Source organism: Citrus sinensis, chromosome 4 (genome assembly GCF_022201045.2).
Source record: "Citrus sinensis cultivar Valencia sweet orange chromosome 4, DVS_A1.0, whole genome shotgun sequence".
In the NCBI taxonomy this organism is placed as follows: Eukaryota; Viridiplantae; Streptophyta; class Magnoliopsida; order Sapindales; family Rutaceae; genus Citrus; species Citrus sinensis.
In genome coordinates, this window is record NC_068559.1 from 25,714,068 (window position 1) to 25,737,798 (window position 23,731).

General features: G+C 35.1%; 5 protein-coding genes across 6 annotated transcripts; 4 read left to right on the top strand and 1 right to left on the bottom strand.

The window, feature by feature from the left end:
- Positions 1–132: 132 nt before the first annotated feature.
- LOC107177680 ((13S,14R)-1,13-dihydroxy-N-methylcanadine 13-O-acetyltransferase AT1-like) lies at positions 133–684 on the top strand. The gene has a single exon (XM_015531891.1). It carries the CDS (start codon positions 133–135, stop codon positions 682–684), a length of 552 nt encoding a protein of 183 aa, XP_015387377.1.
- Positions 685–1,022: 338 nt separating this feature from the next.
- LOC112498802 (BAHD acyltransferase BIA1-like) lies at positions 1,023–1,475 on the top strand. The gene has a single exon (XM_025100387.1). The coding sequence runs from the start codon at positions 1,023–1,025 to the stop codon at positions 1,473–1,475; it is 453 nt and encodes a 150-aa protein (XP_024956155.1).
- A 5,479-nt stretch (positions 1,476–6,954) lies between these two features.
- Positions 6,955–8,446, top strand: LOC102611900 (BAHD acyltransferase At5g47980-like). Its single transcript, XM_006483961.4, has one exon. The coding sequence runs from the start codon at positions 6,981–6,983 to the stop codon at positions 8,355–8,357; it is 1,377 nt and encodes a 458-aa protein (XP_006484024.2). The 5' UTR covers positions 6,955–6,980; the 3' UTR covers positions 8,358–8,446.
- Positions 8,447–10,784: 2,338 nt separating this feature from the next.
- LOC102611596 (stemmadenine O-acetyltransferase) lies at positions 10,785–17,412 on the bottom strand. Of its 2 annotated transcripts, none has more exons than XM_025100365.2 (2): positions 17,086–17,412; positions 10,785–12,204 (listed from the first exon to the last, which is right to left on the bottom strand). In XM_025100365.2, the coding sequence occupies exons 1-2, from the start codon at positions 17,242–17,244 to the stop codon at positions 10,921–10,923; spliced, it is 1,443 nt and encodes a 480-aa protein (XP_024956133.1). In that variant the 5' UTR covers positions 17,245–17,412; the 3' UTR covers positions 10,785–10,920. The 2 variants fall into 2 exon arrangements, 1 of the variants encoding a protein (XP_024956133.1); XR_001508663.3 differs by lacking the exon at positions 10,785–12,204 and adding an exon at positions 14,611–15,003 and having other exon boundaries at positions 17,086–17,234.
- A 3,565-nt stretch (positions 17,413–20,977) lies between these two features.
- On the top strand, positions 20,978–23,296 carry LOC102611306 (probable carboxylesterase 16). The gene is made up of 2 exons (XM_006483959.4): positions 20,978–21,876; positions 22,520–23,296. The coding sequence occupies exons 1-2, from the start codon at positions 21,221–21,223 to the stop codon at positions 23,055–23,057; spliced, it is 1,194 nt and encodes a 397-aa protein (XP_006484022.1). The 5' UTR covers positions 20,978–21,220; the 3' UTR covers positions 23,058–23,296.
- Positions 23,297–23,731: the final 435 nt, after the last annotated feature.

Consider the following 23,731-nt stretch of genomic DNA (forward strand, 5'->3'; position numbering starts at 1 on the left):
CTCTTTCTGCATCACCATCTCCTATTAAAAGATTATGAGAACGTGAATCATGATTAGCGGATAATGCAGACCCTATGACAAGCTATTTATTATATAAGACCAGGCAAGAATCATTCAACCAGCAAGAGCAAGATGGCTGGTGAATTAGAAATTGAAAATATTAGCAGAGAAACCATCAAACTATCTTCTCCAACTCCCAATCACCTTAGAAATTTTAAGCTTTCATTTTTAGAACAAATAGCTCCAGTAATGTACACACCAATAGTGTTGTTCTATTCACAAAACGGTGATTCTGATCACCCTGGTGAGGCTGCAAAAATGTGCCAGTGTCTGAAGACATCCTTATCAAAAATCTTAACTTTGTTCTACCCATTTGCCGGGAGATTCAAAGATCATGCTTCGATTGAATGCAATGATGATGGGGCTGATTTTCTTGAAGCTCAAGTCATTTGCCGTCTATCAGACATTCCTCGACAACCTAATGCTAATAATCTACGGACGTTCCTACCTATTGAGATTGAATCCATGGAAGCAGTAACAAACATTTTGCTTTGCGTTCAAGCTAGCTTCTTTGAATGTGGTGGAATGCCAATTGAAGTGTGCCTTACACACAAGCTTACAGATGCAGACACACTATGCACATTCATCAAAAGCTGGGCTGCCACCGCTTTTGGGGCTAGCTAGCCAAATTATACCGCATCCTGAATTCCTCACAGCATCAGTTTTCCCACCAAAAGATCCTCCAATGCTGCCCTTGCCATTCCCTCCAGGCAACTGCAAAACAAGGACTAGGAGGTTTGTGTTCACAGCTTCAAAAATTGCCGCACTTAAAGCTAAAGCAGCCGGTGCATGCGTGCAGCAGCCATCGCGAGTAGAAGCTGTTACCGTACTCATTTGGAAATGCTCAATGATTGCAATATCAAGCACAACGGTCCGGGGATGTCCACGGCTATCTCAGGCAACGCATGCAGTGAACTTGCGTAAATGGACTCGGAGACCAATGCCCGCCAATTGTGTGGGAAATGTACGTAGTGGGGATTCTCTCAGCAGAGTCATCAGCCGAGGGTGAGATAGAGCTGCAAGAATTGGTTTGTAAGCTGAGGAAGGGAAAACATGAACTTGTTGAAATGAGTTCAAAAAAGGCTGACCTAGCACTAGGAGAAGAGACCTACAAAAAGATTGTCTATGTAGGAAGCCTGGCCGCAAGAGACGACACAGAAAGCTATAGCTACAGCAGTTGGTGTGCGTTCCCATTTTATGACGCGGATTTTGGGTGGGGGAAGCCAACATGGATGACAGCAACCAGTTGGGCATTCAATAATATTGTTTTGATAATGGATGCAAAGCATGGTGATGGAGTTGAAGCTTGGGTGGATTTAGATGAAGATGCGATGTTCTTGTTCGAACAGAATGAAGAGTTGCTTGCATTTGCTCTGTTGAATCCCAGTGTCCTACCTCATTCACAATCAAATTGATTGATGATATGCATGCATAACAGTCACTTTCTAATAACTAGCAGAAGCATCTTATTATTAATGTGTCCTTCAATAATTTCTTTTTCTTTGTACCTTTTTTTTTTTTTCGTTTTTCTTCATGCGTCTTCACTTTGTAATAAACTAATAATGTTAACACTGAAATCTGGTTAAGTTGGTTAGCAGCTTGATGCCAAACCCCTGTGTGAGCATTAAATTTATTTCGTAAGAAAACGACTTGTCAATTATCAAGTATACCCTACAACCATCAATAGATAACCCATAAATACTTGAAATCACAAAGGACGGTAAGAGGCATTGATTTTCAGCGTTAACCTTCTAATGCTCAAGTCAATTTATAGATTTACATAAAAAATAAAATAATTAACCTCTAGTTTCTGATAAAGAACAATTTTAGGAAAATGTAATAGAAAACTAAAATTGAGAAGGAGAGTTGAACATACCTCTTTATTAATTATCTTAGAGATTTTTATGGATAATGAAGTTTTACCCTCGATGTATTTGTGACTGGATGATGGAATTAAAGAAATGCTTTTTTTTTTTTTTTTTGCTATTCCCCCTTCCTTCATGCCCATAAAGACTGATGTTCCTCTTGGAGGAGTGATTCCCTTTTTTTCGTCACCCAAAGAGATAGAAAGAAAGGTTGGTTCATCGCCCCACCATAAGCGCAAGTCATTTTTACTTTTTTATGAAGGAATCAGCCTAGGCTGCCCTTCCACTTCCTTTGCCCCTTTCTTTTTTTATTTTATTATTATTAAAATAAAAGGATAAAATAAAAAGAAAGTGGGCTTACTAAACCCACCTATAACACTAGAAGCAAAATTCCCCACATCACATAGGCATATTCCCTAATCTTCGTTGTCTCCATTATAAAGGCACACTCATTATGGGATCAACCATCTATGACGATGAAAGAACTCAATAATCTTCATTATAAGAGCCCACGCATGATGCGGATAACCCCACATGGCAATGAAGGGACCCATTGATTTGTAGTATAAGGACCTAAACATCGTGGGTTCAACCCTATATAGCATTTATGGACCATAAATCTCTAATGTCTCCACCATACAAAGGGCTTATGTTGATGAGAACACCCCATATGACGTTTAAAGAACCTCCATACTCTCCATTAAAGTAATACATCCCACGCATGGGGTGACGCCCCCGTGACTATGATTTGATCCCGTATGATCTATAGAAATCATGCATGCTTGGGACCAACCCCTATGATGATAAAAAGAATACCCAAGCGTGGTGAAGAGCCTCAAGCACAACACATAATATAAATGTCTCGAGCATGGTAAAGAGCCCTCAGACACAACACATATATGCCTCGAGCTCAGTGAAGAGCCTTCGGGCGTAGCAAACAAAGTAAATCCCTTGAGCATGGTGAAAGTCCCCAACCACAACACACAAATGCCCTAACATGGTGAAGAGCTCCTGATGCAACATATAAAATACCCCGAGCATAGTAAAGAGCCCCTGGGCGCAGCATATAAATGGCTGGAGCTCAGTGACGAGCCCTCAGGCACGACAAACAAAATAAATGCCTTGAGTGAGGAAAAGAGTCCCTAAGCGTGGTACATAAATGCCCTGAGCTCAGTGAAGAGCTTCCGAGCCCAGCACGTAAAATACACACCTTGAGTGCAGTGAAGAGCCTCAGGCGCAACACATGAAATAAATGCTTCAAACGTGGCGAAGATCCTTCAAGTGTGACACATGAAATAAGCAACACGAGTGCGGTGAAGAGCCTTCAGACGCGACACATAAATGCTTAGAGCTTGGTAAAAAGTCTCGGCCACGACAAATAAAATAAATGTCGTAAGCTTAGTGAAGAGATCCTAGGTGCGGTAAACAAAATAAATGCCTCAAGTGGGTGAAGAGGCCCTAGGCGCGGCACATAAATGCCACAAACGCAATAAAGAACGGGCGCAACACATTAAATAAATGCCTTGAGTGTAGTAAAGAGGCCCCGAGTGTTATACGTGAAATAAATGCTCCAAGCGTGGTGAAGATCCTGTGGGTGCAAAATAAAAGCCATAAGCGCAGTAAAGAGCCCCCGCACGTGGCATATAATATAATATAAACCCTCCAAATGTGGTAAAAAGCCTCAAGCATGATACATAATACAAATTCTCCAAGTGCAGCAAAGAGCCTCGAGTGCGGCACATAATGCCAATTCCCCAAGTGCAGCGAAAAGCCCTGAGCATAGCATGTAATACAAAAGCCTTAAGCACGGCGAAGAGCCCCAAGCACGGCAGATAACACAAACTCCCTAAGCACAATGAAAGGCCCCGAGTATAGTAAATAAAGCAAATGCCTTTTAGTGTAACAATAAAATACAGACTCAACCCATAAACTCCAAAGGCACCACTTGAGAGCTATTTATCGTGACCCTATCTCACGCCCTTTGTCACCAGCATCTTTGCCTGCAATAAAGTTCACTGCGTCTGTATCTCCTATAGCAGACTAGTCAGCAAAAGTCAAACTTGGATCACGAGAAGGGTTAGCTCCTCCGTGAATATCTTCTGGTGAATTTAAGAAAGATTCCCTCTTTCCACGTGGATAATTCAGGGATTCTCTTTCGATCACAAAGTGTTCCCGTCACTTGAGCATAAGATAAAAACAAATGATATTTCTCTACAATCATTTTGGGATTGTCGATGGCATAAAAACAGTTCAACACCGTACACTAAGCCTGCTATTTCAAATCAAACGTTTCTTCTTCGACCTTCTCTTTAGCCTTTTTTGTTCCATCGCAAATAAAATTCAGTTGATTATTAAAAGAGTCCCTCCCCTCGCAGTATCTTTGTCTAAGATCTACTACCTCCTTGTGAAACTTCCTTACTTCCAACGACAATTGAGAATTTCATTTTAGGATTTCGTTCGCGACCTGGTCATTAGGAATAACAATCTATGGGATAGAGATAATGGCGTGCCAAAAACATTACTATAAGCATGAGAAATATAGCCAGGACCAACTGACAACCAATTGGAGAGAACCCTTCATCGTTTCCCCAAGCAGTCGGTCTTGCAGGACTTTCTTGGTAAAGCATAAGCCACTCAGGCTTGAGGGTTTTCTACGCAACCTGTAAAAGATTGAGAAGAACCTTATCGTCATTTGGATCAACAAATCTTTTGCAACTAGCCTCTTCCCCTTGTCAACTGCAGATCTAGTCTCATAGTATAAGGGAATATCCCACGAGATACTCTCATGAGTTAATAAAGAGGCCTTTCAGGAAAAGCTCGCTCCGTAAAGAGCCTGAGCGTAATCTTTTGCACGTATTTTATGGGTCCTTAGTGGGGCTTAATGGTTCATTCTGGTTAGTTTTAAGAGAATCTTTTTTTATTTTAAACATTTTCTCTCACATGAGCTACCTAGCATGAAACATAAACATTTTAAACATAAAGATAGGGTTTACCAAAGATTAAAGGAATCATAATGTTACTGAAAGTGACGTGAAAGAGACAATAACTCAATACAAAAAAAATTCTCCAAATTAAACAAAATGGACAGCTTCCAAATAGCCAGGGACATTCCTTAAATCATTAGAGACGAACCCCGAACTAGTTGGGCACAATCCCTAAAAATGAAGGACAACCCCTATGGCTATGAAAGATAGTCCCTAGGGATTGGAGATAGTCTTCTGAACAAAATATACAAATAAAGTGGAAGGAGAATGTCCCAATGCCTTCTACTTGAGGATCTTTCTATATCTTTATCATCTATAGAGCTCCATCTTTGGCCAGAAGGTTTCATAAGACAACAACTAAAAAAAATGAATATGGGGATTTTTCTAAGGGATCAGGGGACAATCTTCATAAAGATTGTTTTTAATGAGAATATCTCCCCATGCGTCATTATCCCTCAAGTAGAAATTTAGTATCTTTCACCTCATTCTTCGCTAAAGAATAGTAGGGGAATTTTGTTGATATAAAATATAGACCAAAGGTATTGAGGACATGACACATGGGAAATATGACTCAAGATTGTGATAAAGAATTAACGGGAAGATGAAGAGGTAGGATAAAATGGGAAGATCTTGAAGAACCAGTCTTAATTAGTCAAATTGTTTGAGAGTAACAAAAAAATACCTCCTACAAAATATCTAAGTCGTCACGTGTCTATACAGGACCATGTGATAATGACAACTACGCCAATCCACCAGGCCATGCCATTATAATACGGTCCTCACCTGGACCGTCTTCAAAATATCTCCTTGTAAGCTGCTAAAATTAAAATTGAGGAAATAAGACCATAAACAAAGCCACTTGCACTATCTCTATTAAAGTCGGATGTTCCTCAGCCCAATTAGCTCATTCAAAATAGGCTAATTAGGGTTGTGGACACGCTGCCAGTATAGATTGTCCCCTAATGGACAATTACCCAACCCAAGCAAGCTTAAGAGCTCTTAGAAGAGGGGCTAAATTATCCTTAAAACCTTACATGATGAGGGAAATAACTAACAACTCCTCGCCATGTGTCCAAAAGGACACAAAAATACCCTAAGGGACACTTTACCTTAAAAGGTCAGGTTATATGGTAAGTTTACTTATTTACAAAATACTCAACTTTTCTTCTATTTTAGAGTTTGTTGGAAATCCACCACCTCCTTCGACATCTAACTGGCTTGACTAGATTTCGACGTCAACGACAACAACAACAAAAAAGCAATAATACTCCCTCATTATTGATTGTTTCATTTAATTTTATCCAATTTCAAGCACTAAACACAATTGTTTTGTGCTTATCCAAGAATGGAAATTGGGTTTGGGGTTTGGTTGGTCGAGATAAACGTGGGAAGAAAATCATTTTCCAAGATGATAATATAATATAAATGAGTGTTTGTTTAGTCCAAAAAGGCGTGCTTCACGTTTTACTTTTATTGCCATCATTCATTCATGATCGATGGCTGATTCATTAATCACATTTTGTCTTTTACCATTCTACAAAGAAACAGAAGTCACTTCATAGTTTTCCTTGATTGGTGGCCACAACTCAAGAAGCAACAAACCTGACCCCACATTTTCCCGTTTGGGTATAAACACCTTGTAAAATCGAAAAAGAAAAAATAATAATGATAATAATAAAATATATATATTTTATACTATCCCTGTGGTTTGATTTAATCTCTCATTAAACTGTTATAGTTTGCAAAATGCCTGAATACATCCCTGACTATCAAATTTTAATATATAATTTGATAATTATACCTTAGTAAATTTGTTTAATTCAAATAAATTAAATTTAATTTTAAACAAAGATCATGGTAAATTACAGATTATTGTTTTAATATTTAATTTGTAAGGGAATAAAAAAATATTAACAATTATTCCTCACTAAAAAAAAATTCTAACTTGTTATTATAAACAACAATAATTAAAAATGTTAACTTATTTGACCAGTAATTGTGTAATCATTTTTGTTTGTGAAAAAAGCCTCTGTATATATAAAAGGGATTCAAGTGCATTAGATAATTGAAAATGACTAAGGCAAAAGAGAAAGAGATGAAGGTTGAGATTATATCAAAAGAAACCATCAAGCCCTCCTCTCCAACACCAAATCACTTAAAAGATTACAAGTTATCCCTTTTGGATCAGATTGCTCCTCCATCTTATGAAACTCTGCTTCTCTTTTACTCCTTCAATGGTGATGATGACCGACAACATCACCACCATATTTCAGTTTATAAGGCTAATAAGCTATCCCTACAGCTAAAGCAATCACTTTCAGAAACATTAACTCGCTTTTACCCACTTGCCGGAAGAGTTAAAGATAACATCACAATCGATTGCAGCGACCATGGAGCAGTTTATGTGGAAGCACAAGTCAACTGCTTGCTCCAAGACTTGCTCAAACAACCAAACGGAGACTCAGTCATACAACTCGTCCCCATTCAATTAGCCGAAGAATCGAAACCTGGTTTATTGCTATTCGTTCAATCTAGCTTCTTTACCTGCGGGGGTGTTGCAATTGGTGTGTGCATTTCACACAAGATAGCAGACGCAGCAACGGTCGTCACATTCATCAGAAGCTGGGCAGGGGCAGCTGCGGGCGATCATCGTCGAGTGTACTATCCATCATACAATGCATCATCTCTATTCCCACCAAGGGATGTCACAGCCACAGCCATGTTATTTTTAAATCCACCTTTTAACATGGCGATGAAAGAGAAGTGCTTTACAAAGAGGTTCGTGTTTTATGGCCCCAAGATTGCTGCTCTTGAAGCTGCTTTATCGGCCCCTAGCACAAGAGGGGAAGCTGTGACAGCGCTCATTTGGAAATGCGCTGTGAACGCATCAAGATCAAACTCAGGGGTTTCAAAGCTATCTATACTCTCCCGATCTGTTGACATACGCAAAATAACCGTTCCCCCTTTGCCCGACAACTCCGTCGGGAACCTTGTCGGGTACTATGCTTCCCAAAAGGACGAGAGCGATATACAATTACAAGGCTTGGTTCGTGAGCTAAGAAAAGGGATTCAAGATTTCAGCAAAAGCTACCTGCAGAAGCTTCAAAGAGAGGATGCACTTGAAGCCATCACCGAGTCTTGCAAAGATGCCATTGCCATACTCATCAGCAATGACGTTGACTTATACGTATGCAACAGTTTGTGTGACGTTTCGTTGTATGATATTGATTTTGGGTGGGGAAACCCGACGTGGGTCACTAATATTTCTTCTAATGCCGCAAATCACAAAAATCTTGTGGGTTTGATTGATTCGAGCACGGGAGATGGTTCAATTGAGGCTTGGGTGACTCTCAGTGAAGCAGACATGGCCTTGTTTGAACGCGATCCTGATCTGCTTTGTTATGCTGCAACCTTTGATTATCCGAGTGTCTTAAAGTCTTATCTTTAATCTTTTTCTTTTCTTTTTTTGTTTTCAGAAAATGTCTTTGATACTTACTGTGCATACGAGTTAATAAATAATAGTAAGTTGTTTGTGTGGCCTGGTTGGGTAAATTTATCAAAATTTGCTTGTGTTGTCGGTAGATTATTAATTAGTTAATTACCAATTGTTTTTTTTTTAATTTTTTCTTTTTCTTCACCCTTTTTCAAGTTAACTAATGCTCACACATGTACAAAAAACGGACCAAAAAAAAGAGAAAAAGGTTCCATCCACGACTCCATGTTTAATTAATGCAAAATCATCATTATTGCCTATTTATCTGCCCTATGTCCATTGGTGGTTGCAAAAGGTTGACCTTAATTAGCTAAAAGTGTGAGTGGTTCGACACTCTCACTCTTTAAAAGAGGTCAGAGGTTCAAGCCCCATTCTCGTATGAAGTCACCACTTTGGCCAGCACTTTATCCCTTACGGGCCGACTCGGTGCGAGCGAGAATTAGTCTGGGTTATGGTACAGGTTTAAAGGTGTCTCCTACAGTTGGGGCCCACTCAAGACCACATCGTGGTTCAGACAAAAAAAAAATTAGCTAAAAGTGTATTTGTAACTAAAGCATTATGACCTTTTTTTTTTAAATATTGATAGATTACATAAAAACCTTACTTATATTTATAATCAGATAATAATCAGGATTTTTCTTTATGATTATAGTACGACCTTATAGTAATTAAGACTCTTTTATATAATTCTAATAAAGTACAGTCCGAACAACGATCCTCGCTTAATATTAAAGAAAAATTTATTCTACTTCTAAAATAGAGAATTAAATAAAATTCTATAAAAAAAAGAGTCGAGTCTCAATTATTACTAGGACTGGAACTCGTCTCGTGCGCCTAAAATTATTAGGTGCCCGAGTGGTTAATGGAATACAAGCCCATTACCAATGGAAAACATATTCCACCCCACATATTAATTAAAGCATAATGGCTTTAATTAATCTTTTTGCGGGCAACAGGACGAGGACGATTGCATTATCTTCTTTGTTTGATTGTATACTATCTCCCTAATTACCATATGGGCCCTATTTCGTTTATTAACTTTATAGAGTCGTTCGCAGGTCTACAAATTCTAGATTTAATAAAATTTAAGATGAATTCACAGTAATGTGGTAGACACTCATAGGGATGGCAAAAATCTCCACGGGGACGGGTACTCTCGGGGATTTTCTCCATTCGGGGAGGGTATAGGGATAATTTCATACCCAATTTCTTATTCGGGGAGGGGATATGGAAATTTTTTTACCCAATTTCTTATTCGGGGAGGGGACGGGGATGAGGTGGAATCCTCATCCCCTACCCATTTCCCCATTTTAATTTTTAATTTTATTTTAATTTTTTAAAATTACTAGTAAATAAATTATAAAATTATAAATATTGGTAAAAATAAAAAAATATCAAAATATTTATATTATTAAACTTTTAGGCCTAATTAGCTAATTAAAGTTCTAAATTTTTATTTAGAACATTAAAAAGACCGAGTAGATTCTATTAGCCAAACATTTTTTTAATTTTAATATTCTTTAAATATTTTAAACTTAAATCTATTTTTTATTTAATTTTAGATGTTATAATTGCCTACAGCGAATCACAATTTTAATATCTAATCTAATATTTACTTTTGATTTGCTCCGATTTAACTATTGTGTTGTAAAGGGAATAGTCCACATTTATAAAGTGCCCACGCCACCATTGAAAAAGTTAATTTTGAATCTAAATTCGATTTTATTTGTAACAATTTTGTATTAGACTATTAATTTGTTCATGATAGTTTGTAAAAGAAGTTTGTATCCCTTGCATGTTGCGTTACTTACTAATTTAATGTATGTGACTTTTGTAATAGATATTAATGTAAGATATATTTCAAACTTTACTTTTATTTGAATTTTTTATTTTAATATGATTAACTCAAAATCGAAAAAAAATGTATTAGTTATTCGGGGATCGGGGACCCTCGGGGATCCCCTGTTATTATTCGGGGAGGGGATGAAGATTCTCTCAAGTAATTCTGACAGGGACGGGGAGGGGATGGAGACATACGCAAACTATCGGGGATGGGTACGGGGAGATCGGTCCCCTCCCCTCCCCTCCCCATTGCCATCCCTAGACACTCACAATGTTGTCAAACAGTTTATAACATTATAAAATTTTATTCACCAATTTTAATCGTAAATTTTGAGTCGGAATTAAAAAAATTTCCTTGCTTTATATTTCTAAATTTATGTAATTTATGACATTCTTTACCTAGAGTAAAATGCATAAATGAAAAGCATAAATCATCTTTTCAGTTTCACTATTATACTACTCAAATTATTAAGTATGAATCATATCTACATGTAAAATTATTGATTAATATAAAAATATATATATGTGTGGAAAAGTATTTAAATCTCAATCATATATTAATTATTATATTAATATGCTTGCCACCAGATTTTTTAAAGCTCATAGGAGTTGAGATAATGAGATCTAAGTTGGAGATTACAAAACCAGAATATACACTAGAGCACCTTCAGTTTAATTAAGAAGCAAATGAGAGCAACTTCTCGTCAGCTTCCAACTTGGCCATGTCTTCCTCTTTCAAATTAATCCACGCCTCAACTCCATGATCACCAGAAACAGTGTCCATGAACGTCACAAGATTCTTGAAACTCAAGCTGGCAGAGGCGGCCCACACGGGCTTCCCCCAACCAAAATCAGCTTCATACAGCGGAAACCTGCATAAACTAGTGAAGCTGAACGAAACAATCTCCCCTCTTGCGAATTTCTCAGCTCTGTCTCTTATGAAACCCAAATGCTCGTCGCCCTGTTGCAGTTTCTTCACATAGTCTTTGTCAACCTTGCGTAACGAGTCCCTCATTTGGCTTATTATAATATGATTATAACGCTCTTCATCCTCGTTATCCAGGCACGGAATTGTTACCGCCGTTCGATAAAGATTCCCAAAAGAATAATCCGGCAACGGCGGCTCCATTTTTGTACGTAGATTCACTGCATGAGTAATTGTGTAGAATCTATGATCTGATGTTTTATGCGATGGCTTTGTGGCTGCGACGAAGCGGCTCCATATGAAAGCTGATAAGGCCTCGACGCGTGATGGAGTACAGCTTTCGCTGTGGGTATAATTTGACCTTATTTCTTCAATCTTGGGGGCAGCAAACACGAACCTCTTTGTTACAACATTCTCTTTGGTGATGCCGGTGCTTGGTTCGAACCCTAAAATGTTCTTGGGTGGAAAGAGTGTTGCAGATACAAATTCCACACGCACTGTGTGTTTTTCCCCACGAGCAGTGGCTGCCCAGCTTTTCACAAACGTGAAGAATGATTGAGCATCTCCGACTTTGTGAGAAATGCAGATACCGAGACCAATACCACCACAGTCAAAGATGTTGAATTGGATGCCAATGGGCAGCTCTTTGGCTTCAGCTAGGTCAAATGGGAGTAGTTTGTTGAGTTCATTAGGGTTTGGATTTTGAAGAAGATGTAAAAGTTGGCACTTGACTCGAGCTTTCTTGAATGGGATGCCCTCGTCGTTGCACTCGATGAAATTATTGTCCTTATGAATGCGTCCTGCTAGAGGGTAAAAGCAAGTGAAGACTTCGGATAAGGATTGTTTGATAAAATTGCCAAGTGTTTCTGTGTTGTTGTTGTTGTTGATCTCGTCATCCGCCGTGTAGAAGAGAACCAAAGGGTTATAGACTGGGGGAGATATTTGATCAAGAAAAGAGAGTTGATAATGGCCAAGGTGCTGAGGAGTTGGAGAAGATGGTTTGATCGTCTCTGTAGAGATTACTTCAACCTCAAGCTTCATCATCGAGATGTGCATATATACATAGCACAGAATAAAGTCTGTAAAAACTCCTTAATTTCTCATTAAGCTTGAATGTTATTGTATGCATTCTTTTATGTACGCGTGATCAGATATATATTTTATAGAGAGAGAGAGAGACAGCGAGAGGTGTTAATGATGAAATGAAAATTATTAGATGAAGACATTTGAATGTTTTAAAAAGTACAAGTTTTGAGGCAATCTTGAACATGAAAGTAAAATGACCATGAAACAGCTTGTGTATTATTAGGGTTTACCCAAGCTACACTTTATCGTATTGAAAATCTTCGTGTTTATCATCACCAACCACTACTATTTTTATTCCTATTATCTACTTTAGTTGGTTGCTTTGCATCAGTGCATCTCAATTCTAATTGGGTGATCATCATATCAGGACATGAGCATCCGTCCACATGTATCTCTATTTACTAGAAGTTAAAAGGGTGTCAAAGGAATATAATTGTTTACGAAACAAAGGACAAGACAATGCAGGAAGCAAGCGCTATATGCAAATGAAGTGAATGAGAGTTCTGTTGGTTAGCAATTGGCGTGTCAAATTAGATGGAAGATTTCTTAGCTGTCTGAGCTGACAAGAAATTAATTGGGAGAAAGGGATGTAGAAAGGAAGAGGCAAAATTAATCAAGAATAGAATAGTGGTGTTCATAATCCAATCTGATATGTTTAATCAATCTTATTCGTAAAAATCTTATATGTGGATTGGTCGATTGAATTTGATTGAAAATTTAAAAATCCGCAATCGGTGGATTCGATATGAATTTTCCGCAAAAAAATAAAAAATATAAAAAATATAAATTTCTTTAATTAAAAAATAAAATTTGTAAATGTAACGTTACTACTTACTAATAAATAAATAAATTAAAATGCAGTTATATTCACACTATACATATATTATCCAATAGTAGTATAAAATAAACATAATTAAAAAATTGAATAATTAAATAAACAAATATAAATTCTTAAACAGTTAATTTTAGTTAATTTTCATGTATTGATTTAAAAAAATGAGATTTTTTTATTTTTACTGTGTTATATTTTGAGATTTTAAATGTATTATTCTAATTTTATTTAAACACTAAATTTATTTTAATCTTATTCAATTTTTAATTTGATTGGTAGTAAAATTATTTTTATATTAGATTTTTTTATCTAATTAGTTCGTAAAATGAGTATAATAAAAAAAATTAATTCGCAAACTAATTTGTAAAATAGTGGATTGGATATGGATTAGATCAAATTCGCATTCGATCCGCAGACATATGGATTAAATTTGGATTGAATTCATCAATCGGTAGATTGGATTGAATTGAAAATTTACAATCCGCAAAATCATGAATCGGATAGGGATTCCGCAAAATTTGATTCGCAAACACCCCTAATTAAGAAGTTGTATTATATGCATATAATTCATTCAAATTTTTGGATATTAATCTTGTTTGTAGCTAAATTTTTAATTCAGAAATTTATACCATTTAGGCAATTACGTACAAAACATCACATGCATTGTGGGTATACTTTATTATTATAGCATCAGGCCATCAGTATCATTTGCCAAAAATCGCAGGTACACGCAACAACCAACTCCGACCTTATAATGGAGGTTTACCATATGTTTACCATAAATTCTAAAACACATAAGGGATAATATAATTTACGTATGCATGATATATATAGTTAAATTTTATATAACTACTGTTTGCATGTTGGTTTTTTAAAATAAATACACACAATATAAAACGTCACTTGTTGTGTAGTTAACATGATAACTCATAAGTATTTTAGAATTTCTAGGCATATAACACCTTCACAACTAGTACACTGTATTTTATTACACTATATTGCATTACTTTAATGCAAGTGTATTGTATTATACTATATTGCATTAACACGATATTTTAGTAATATTGTACAATGTTTTATAGTACATTGTATTGTATTAATTTTTTTTAAAAACATGTATGTATTAATTTTTAGTTATACTATATTTAGTGCTACACTTCAGTGTATTAATTTTTTCGCTGATCAATTTAAATTATATATTTGGAAAACAATATTTATTATACTTAGAAAAATTAAAATACTGAATATAGAAGTCTTCAATTTTAGAACTTTTACATCAATTCTTCAAGTATAAATAGAAAATATATATAAACTAACAAGTTTTAAAATTTTTGATAATGTAACATTGATTTTTTTAGTATTTCTCAAATATATAACTTATGAAATAAAGATCAAATTAAATAATTCAACCAAATCGCCTCTAAAATTAAACTTTCACAACATAAATAAATAATTAAACACACAAGATTTTTTTCAAGAGTCATTTTAGGATGATGGTATAAAAGTTTAAACACACTACAATATAGTCACAAAATAATAAAGTGATACCATAATTGTAACATAATCACCAACAATATGGGTTGTTTTAGATAATTCAAGTACACACATCCACATCCACATCCACATGGCAAAGTACTACTGTAAAATATTATTGTTAAGTTAGAAATGCACACTCCCTAATCAAACTCCACCCCTCCTCTCATGTTCACACAAAAGCATCCTAACATATGCCAACTTACGGTCATGATTATTTCGCAATACCTTGAAAGCTCTTACATTTGAATGTTTCTTTATGATTAAATTTAAGGTCGTAAGCTCATCATCCACAGAAAGTCCCATCGAGGCAGGCTCTTCAACAATATAACCTTAATTTCACTTTCCACATGACGCAAAAAATTTTCTTCTCATGTCCATATCTAAAACAAGAAGTAAAATGAACTCCAAAAAAAAAAATTCAGCTAGTATGCCATTAATAAATTTTCATAAAAGTTAAATGCTAGCACACTTTTTTTGCTTTACTAAAATATGTTATTCATAACTATCAACCTCAAGTAGGCTAATATCCTTTGTTCTATTTCATATGGCGCCATAAAATTGGTCTAAAATGTAGGTAATGCCATGTCAGGTCAAACAAGCTAGATACATAAATCACTCCATACCCTACTCCACCTCCCAAAAAAATCAAAACTACTATTAAAGAGCTTAACGCAAGTTGAGCATTGATTATTTCAATAGTTTAATGATATTTAAAAAAAAAAAAAAAAAAAACCTACTGTCAATTACTCAAGCATCCATTGTTTAGCTAGATTTGGTTATTTTGCACCATTTTCATCAAGTTGTATTGTAATAGTGATATAACATGTTATGCTTAAAGGGGAAAAAAAAAGCCTAATTTATCATAGATCTAATAATGAGATCAATAATGATGCTAAATGTTTACTTAAAGATCAAAAGAGAATAAAAAAAATTAGATGACTCAGCAAGAATATCTATTGGCACATTTGATAGATATTTTTGCAGAAAATCTCAAATGGATTATCTTTAGCTTAGCTTCCTTCAATCTTTCCACTTTATTTTTAAAAAACATAGAAATAGGATTGTTGCCATTCAAATCACTGGCATTATCCAATGAAAGCTGAATTAATCTTTTGCAATCATCATCCGAGGACCAATTGTAGTGAATATTGGTACATGTGCTAATTTTATTAAATAAATTGAAACAGGTATAAATATCTTAGTTAAATAGCTTAGGTAGGCTTGTCAAGACTGGTGCTCAGGTTTGTTAAAGCAGATGCTATGGCTTGTTCACCCAGGTTCTACTTAATTGTTCGCTTATTATATAGCTAAAAAAATATTTGATATTGAGGCTTTTACTATATATAACCATAAACAAATGAGCCAATATAACCCAAATAACCCAAATAAACCTACCGAACCTTTTAAAAATTAAGCCCAAACCCAACCTATAACAAAATATAATATTACATTATATAAGGGATGCAAAGCCAAAAAAAGAGGCACGACAAGTTTGGAAGACAGCAAGGAGAAGAGTAGCAAAGCAAGAAAAAGAAGCTAAAGAAATTATCTGTAAAGAAGCCAGGAAGTAATTCTTATGCAAAGAGAATGAAGCCGAGGCAACTGAAGCAAGGCAAGAAAGCAAGTAAAACAATGCAATAACGAAGCCAAACAAAAAAGGAAGCACATTAAAGACTCAACAGAGTCAAGGGAAAACAGAGGAAGAAATACTCAAGAGGGCAAAGATTAAACCAGAAAAAAGCCAAGTCAAATTCAGCAAAGAAGTCTTATCTTTTGTTGTACAAGCAAACAGCACAGTTTTATGTCACAACACCAATAATCCTCAAAACGAAATCTTCTACACCACTTATTGCTACTGTCTCTGAAGTTATTCCTTCGTTTATTTAATTTTAATCCAAATTAGCAGATGATCAGAACCCAACCACCATATGAGTAACTAAAATTCAAAAAAATCTGTCTCATAACTAATCAGAGCACAAAAATCTATCTAGCTTAGCTTAAACATATAACCCCATAAGCCCTCTTTTATATTTGCAGTTACTTATGTTTCTAGCTTAAAGAACTATGTTTCAATACATATAATATCGTAATGTAAGAGCAATAACAATGCAAGATCATTGATATATCACAAAGCTGCAGCTAGCTAGCCGCATTGATATATCACAGAGCTGCAACTAGCTAGCTGCAAATGTGTTGACTGCAGAAAGCTGAGAGCACGTGGGAGCTATAATCAATGTACTGCAGCTTTCAGTTTGATGTACAAATTAACAATTTTCAACACCTTAACTTATATTAAAAATTGATGGGAAAATAACAAACAAATTATGAAAATTATTAATTCTAACACTAATTCAACAAAAATTATTGAAAAAGAACCTCAACCACCACCAACTAATTCAATCAAATCCTATTTTAGAAGTCAAACCCATATTCAGAAATTAAACCCAAATTGAGAATCAAACCTGTAGCTTGATGATCCAGGCGATGAAGAAGAGGCACGGCAGCAGTGGAGCAAAATTGTCGTGCAGCACAGTGTGGCGAGCTATGGTGTTGGACAGTGTAGTGGTGGTGGAGCTGTGCTTCGCGTGAGTGTTGGTGACGGAGCAAAGCCGAGCGCCCATATATTTGATGGAGAGACTTGAGAACGACGAGTTCTCAGGGTGCGTTCGGTAACGGTGTTCAGAACTCAATCGGATCAGCTCAATTGGCCTGAAAATTTTAATTCGTAAAAATTGAGAAATTAGATAGGATTAAAAATTTAAAAATTCGTAATCGATAGATTGAATATAAATTCACTTCTGTAAATGTGTAAAAATGTGTGCATTTAAAAAAAATAAAAAATTATTTATTTAATAAAAAATTAAATTTATAAATATGTCATTATACTTGTTAATAAATAAATATGTTAAAATATAATTACATTAACACTATATTATATCTTATCCAATAATAATAAAAAATATAACTTCTTAAGTAGTTAATTTTTATGTATTAAACTAAACAAATGAGATATTTTTTTTTGGTGTATTATATTTTGAAAATTTAAAAGTATTTTCTAACTTTATTTAAACAATTAATTTATTTAAATCTTATTTAATTTTAAATTTGATCAGTAGTAAAATTATTTTTATATTAATTTTTTATTTAATTAGTTCGTGGATAAGACATGATCCGCAGACGTATGAATTAAATTTGGATTGAATTTCACCAATCCGTAGATTAGATTGGATTAAAAATTTATAATCTACAAAATCGTAGATTAAATATGAATTGATACCTAATCCACAAATTCGATCCACGAACACCCCTAGCATTCGGTAATGTTTCTTAACTTTTGTTTTTTCTCTTATTTTAGAGAAGAATGATGTTTTTAATATGATATTTTTAAAATGAAAATTTGTTTGATAGTTTATTTTTAAAAGGATATATAGAAATGAAGATAATAAAATATATTTAGTTATTTATTTAAAAATATTAAAAAATATATATTTAATTGTTTGTCTGAAAATATAATTTTTTTATAAAATAATTTCCTTCAGTTTATTTATGCATTTTTATCTTTTATTAGACAATTTTAATCAAAATCCATACATCAATAATAATTTTAAAAAAAGCCTCTCATAATTTATTAAGTTTAAAAATTAAAATAAAATAAAAAAGTTGGATATTCATCTTATATTTAATATAATAAAAAATTATACAAAATTTTGATGAACAATAAACAAAACCATAAAATTCAAAAAAAAAAGTATTGGATCTTGGTTACAGTTGAAAAGACAAGGGCTTGTTGAGTTTTTACAATTGAAGAAGAAGAAATTAGTTACAATAAATAGTTACAGTTAGGGGTGGGCATAAACCCACAACCCATGGGTTTAACCAAACTCAAACCAAATAAAATAGTTTGGGTTGGATAAATTATTAAAATGGGTTGGTTTGGGTTTTTATAGGAAAAACCATTTTATAATGGTTTGGGTATGGTTAACCCATGGATTAGATAAATTTGAGATGTGAGTGGAAAATAAATAAAATCAAGTAAATTAAATTAAATTAATTCCATTATTTTCACTTCCATAATCTCGCATTCATCACTCCCCAGTTCATTAGAATTGTTCACTCTCACTGACCTCACTCTATCTTCCACAATCTCTGTCAACAAAAGTACTGTCACGAATCTCTCAGTCTATTTTCATCAACTCTTGAAGACCCCACTTCGATTATAGCCTTTCTATTGATCTAAGGTGAGGTTTTTTTTGCAAAAGTTTCATCTAGTAAGTCGTCAATTGTTGATAGTAGGAAATTTGATAAAAATGTGGGGTTTTCTAAACTTGCAAAGTTCAAACAAAGAATATGAAAAGATGATTGTGTTGAGATGAAAAATGAAGTAGAGAGGTACTTGTTGGAGCCATGTGAACATGTTGATGACGACGACTTTGAGATTTTGGCATGGTGGAAAATGAACTCAATAAAATATCGAGTTCTTTCACATATTGCAAAGGATGTGTTTGCAATTCCAATATCTACAGTAGCTTTAGAATCTGCATTTAGTACTGGAGGACGTATCATTGATTCATTTCGTAGTTCTTTAAGTCCAAAGATGGTGGAAGCTTTGATATGCTCACAAAATTGGTTACGTAACACTTTTGTCCCATTACAAGATGAACCAACGATGGAGGAGCTTGAGTTTTATGAAGCCATGATATCAGGTAACTACTATTTATCATAACAAGCGAAAAAAATTATATATTTGTTTATCATTAGTCTTTTTTTTATTAATTTATTTTTATTTAATGTAGAGTTTGGATCAAGTGCAACAATGGAGGCAATGACTTTAGATTGATGTTATTCTTACGATTTTGATATGAATCATGTTCCTTTTTAAATTTACTCATCTTTATAACTATTCAATATTATAATTTTCTTTTTTTGTTATTTATTTGTTGGTGAAGGAGCAGACTCAGTTGATCATGGGATCTTTTGATTAAAGTGCTGCAGATGGAATAATTATGATGGATTGTTTTGATACTTGATTTGGATGTCTTATCTTGTTTTGATTTGTATTGACATTATTAGAATTTGTATTGTAATATGGTTAATATTTAAGGACGAAGTTATTGTGAAATCTATTATTTATAATTTTTTGACTATATTTTTTCATATTTTAATATTAATTTAATAATTATTGTAATTTTGATATAATTAAATTTATCAAAATAAAAATTTTTTTTTACAAAATTCAAATCAAACCCAAATGGGTTGGTTTGGGTTGGGTTAAAAATATTTGGATTGGTTTGAGTTGGATTCAAATTTTTATGGTTTGGTTTGAGTTGACATAAAACCCAACCCAAGCCAACCCATGCCCACCCCTAATTACAGTGAGGAGATAAGGTGTAGAATCGTCGAAGTAAAATTAAATAAAAAAAGGATAAGGTAGATAATCGGAGAAGGGATAAGGTAAAAAAGTAACTGAATAAAGAATTGTTAATAAAATAAAATAATAATTGAATAAATCAAAGTAGTAGATCAACTTCAACTTTTTTCTCTGTCTTTTTTTGTTTTGTTCAATACCAACTTTTGCTTTGTCTTTTTTTGTTTTGTCATCCAACAATAAAAGTCAAAGAACGCCAATTTGACATTCTTTACTTTTGTTCACAAAAATTAAAGAACAAAAACGTTTTGTTCTACATATTTTTTAGTAATTATTAAACATGTTTTTGTATTTTTTATTTTTAAAAAACAAAAAAAACCCAACAAAAAATGTTACCAAACGCGCCTAATTTCCTTTTTTTTTTTTCAAGATTGTAAGCAAACTCACCCACAGTTTAGTTTATGTGTTGCCGTATTATAATTTCATCTAATAGAATGTGTGATAAAAACTAAATATGATATAGTATTATCTTTAATACAATACAAAATTTTAATACAATGTCACAAGGGATGCCAAACACGCTTTAAATGCACTTGAATGTGCTCTGAAGAGGGCCTTCCAGAGATGTTGGGCTTATATTAATGGGGCCCTTTGTCCCTTGTATTAATGATCCAATGGGTCCGACCGAAGCTAACCCTTCGGAATTGAGTGATTCTTGGATTACAAGCCACGGGGGCCCAGCGGAGAAATAATAGATTCATAGAATGGCGGCGGAATCATTATTCATCATTCCAGGTGGCAATCATGTGGCTGCACGTATGCGTTCGGGCCCACTAATCTAATCAGACACCACAGTCCAAGGAAGCTCCACATCATCATCCGCGCCTCAACGGCTGTCACACTCACACCGCGAGATTAGAGAGATAGAGTCCCCCTCGCCCGCACTCGACCTTTCATACACTCCCGAATCTCCTTGCTCTGTTTAATTGTACACCTTGGAAAGCAAACACCTTTTCTCCGGACATCAGTCAAACGTACAACATTACAAAGCATAATTTCCGAACTTTCTTCTCTGACTCGCAGTCATTTACAGACGCCATCAGAATTCAACATTTTGAATTGCTCTTCCCCTCTCTCCGAGTCTCGTCAATGACTTCCCCACAAACCCAAAACTCAAAATCTCCATTAACAAATCTCAGCATCTGTTTTTTATTGAAAAAGGCAAAAAAAAAATGCCAACGTTAGCCGTGAAACTCTACAGTATCTTCTTCAAACTCAACAAGAAACATCAGCTGTATAATCTAAGAATACAAACAGAGTCATCATCTCTTCAAGATAGAAACCCATTTGGAACGACATGTCGTCCCGACGAGGCCGTGATGGCCAGCAACCCCACGTTCATTGATGGGGTGGCAACTAAAGATATTCACATAAACCCCTCCTCTTGTCTCACCTTGCGTATCTTTCTGCCAAACACAGTTGTCGAATCCTCATTGGCTGACGCTCATGTTTACAAAGGTTATGCTCCTGTGACGGCGGGGAGGAACCGTCACAAGAAACTGCCTGTTATGTTGCAGTTTCACGGTGGGGGATTCGTGAGTGGGAGCAATGACTCCGTTGCAAACGATGCGTTCTGTAGGAGGATTGCGAAGCTGTGTGATGTGATTGTTGTGGCGGTTGGGTATAGGTTGGCTCCAGAGAGTAGATATCCATCGTCGTTTGAGGATGGGTTGAACGTGTTGAATTGGATTAAGAAGCAGGCTAATTTAGCGCAGCTTGGTAATCGCCATGGTAAGAGATTGGATGGTATAAGAGAGAAGCATGTGTTTGATGAGTTCGGTGTTTCAATGCTTGAGCCTTGGTTGGCTGCTCATGGTGATCCCTCCAGGTCTTCTTTATTGCTTTGGTTCTACAATTTGTGATTTCAATGCATTTCTGGCATGTTTATGTGGGAATTTCATGATATGATTGTCAGTACCTGCAATATGCAATATTTGATCTTCATATTGTTGTGCCAAAGTTGAAGGATACATGATATATTGTTTTGCTGTAAAACCCCTCAGAGTGTACTCTGTTTTAGGTACTATATGCTTTGTTCTCCTGGAAGCTGAAACTTGTACAATTGCTGGTGTATATGCAGAGAATTAGATATATCAATGTTGGCTGAAATTTTTTGAGGAATATGGAACTTAGGAAAACTTTATAAGTGATTAATAAATCAAAATTATAGAGGGAAAAGGGAAGCCTTACAAGATTTTGTGCCGAAGCTAAAACATTAATAAATAAATAAAGGTTAGCATCAAAGATAGCAGGGAGGAAACATTTGTATAGATTATTGATCTTCTTAGGGAAATTTTTGGTATTACATTTCATGGACTGTATTCCTAGTTAAATAGGTGCCAATTACATGCTTATATCTCTTGATTGTTCAAAACCTCAGTTGATTTGCTTTATACCTTATTCAATTGATTTTTAATTTCCAATTCATTTCTGTTTAAACAAAAACTAAGTTAGTCCTGTTATCAAAACAGGTGTGTTCTCCTTGGAGTAAGCAGTGGTGCAAACATAGCAGACTTTGTGGCTAGGAAGGCTGTAGAAGCAGGCAAGCTTTTGGATCCTGTTAAGGTGGTGGCACAAGTTCTCATGTACCCTTTCTTTATGGGGAGTGTTTCCACAAATTCTGAAATTAAGCTCTCAAATTCCTACTTCTACAACAAGGCTATGTGCTTACAGGCATGGAAACTTTTCCTACCTGAGAAAGAATTCAACCTAGATCACCCAGCCGCCAACCCTCTCATTCCTGAGAGAGGGCCACCTCTAAAGCACATGCCGCCAACCCTTACAGTTGTTGCCGAGCATGACTGGATGAGGGATCGAGCCATCGCCTACTCAGAAGAACTGCGGAAGGTCAACGTGGATGCACCGCTTCTTGATTACAAGGATGCCGTCCATGAGTTTGCTACTCTTGATATTCTCTTGCAGACGCCACAAGCCCTTGCATGTGCAGAAGACATATCAATATGGGTCAAGAAATATATATCAATAAGAGGCCATGAATTCTCGTACTAAATAGATTAGAAAAGGAAAGGCAATCATCATTTTTGTGTGTTGAGGAATAGGGATTTCAGGTTTTCTGCTTGTTAAAGGCCGTTGGGGTACATTCATTTATACATATTATTTAGCTGTATTATATGTTGTATGTAGAAGAATAAAACTGAATGAAAAGCATTGCTTCTTCTCAGTTTCTTTGTGATCTTCTAAATTTACAATTGAATCAACAATTATCATGTGAGCTGCATTCTCTTGAATTTGATGGTGGTAGAGTTATTCATTGCAGCAATCAAATCAATCTCAAAAGATATTCCATATTACTTAACGCATGCTCGTGCGTCGTACTTTGGCATAGAGTAACATGTATAAACTTTACAATGCATAAATTCAGCATCCCAAGCTGGGCGGCTAAGAATATGCATCTGAGAACCCTTTTTATTCTATCTTCACCTAAGAAGTGCAGCACAATGTAACAGGAAAAAGTTAATTAAACACGTCCAAGTCATTGCCTTCTGAAGGACCCAACAGGACGTTATAGTAGTTACCGATTTTATGACATATATACATAAAACAAAAACTTGACGAAGAAAAAACAAAAGAAGATGCATAGTTGCAGACAATTTCATTAGTTCTGAATCTGTGTCTATGCTAGGATTACATTGCACCATAGGAATCCAAAAATAATAATATTA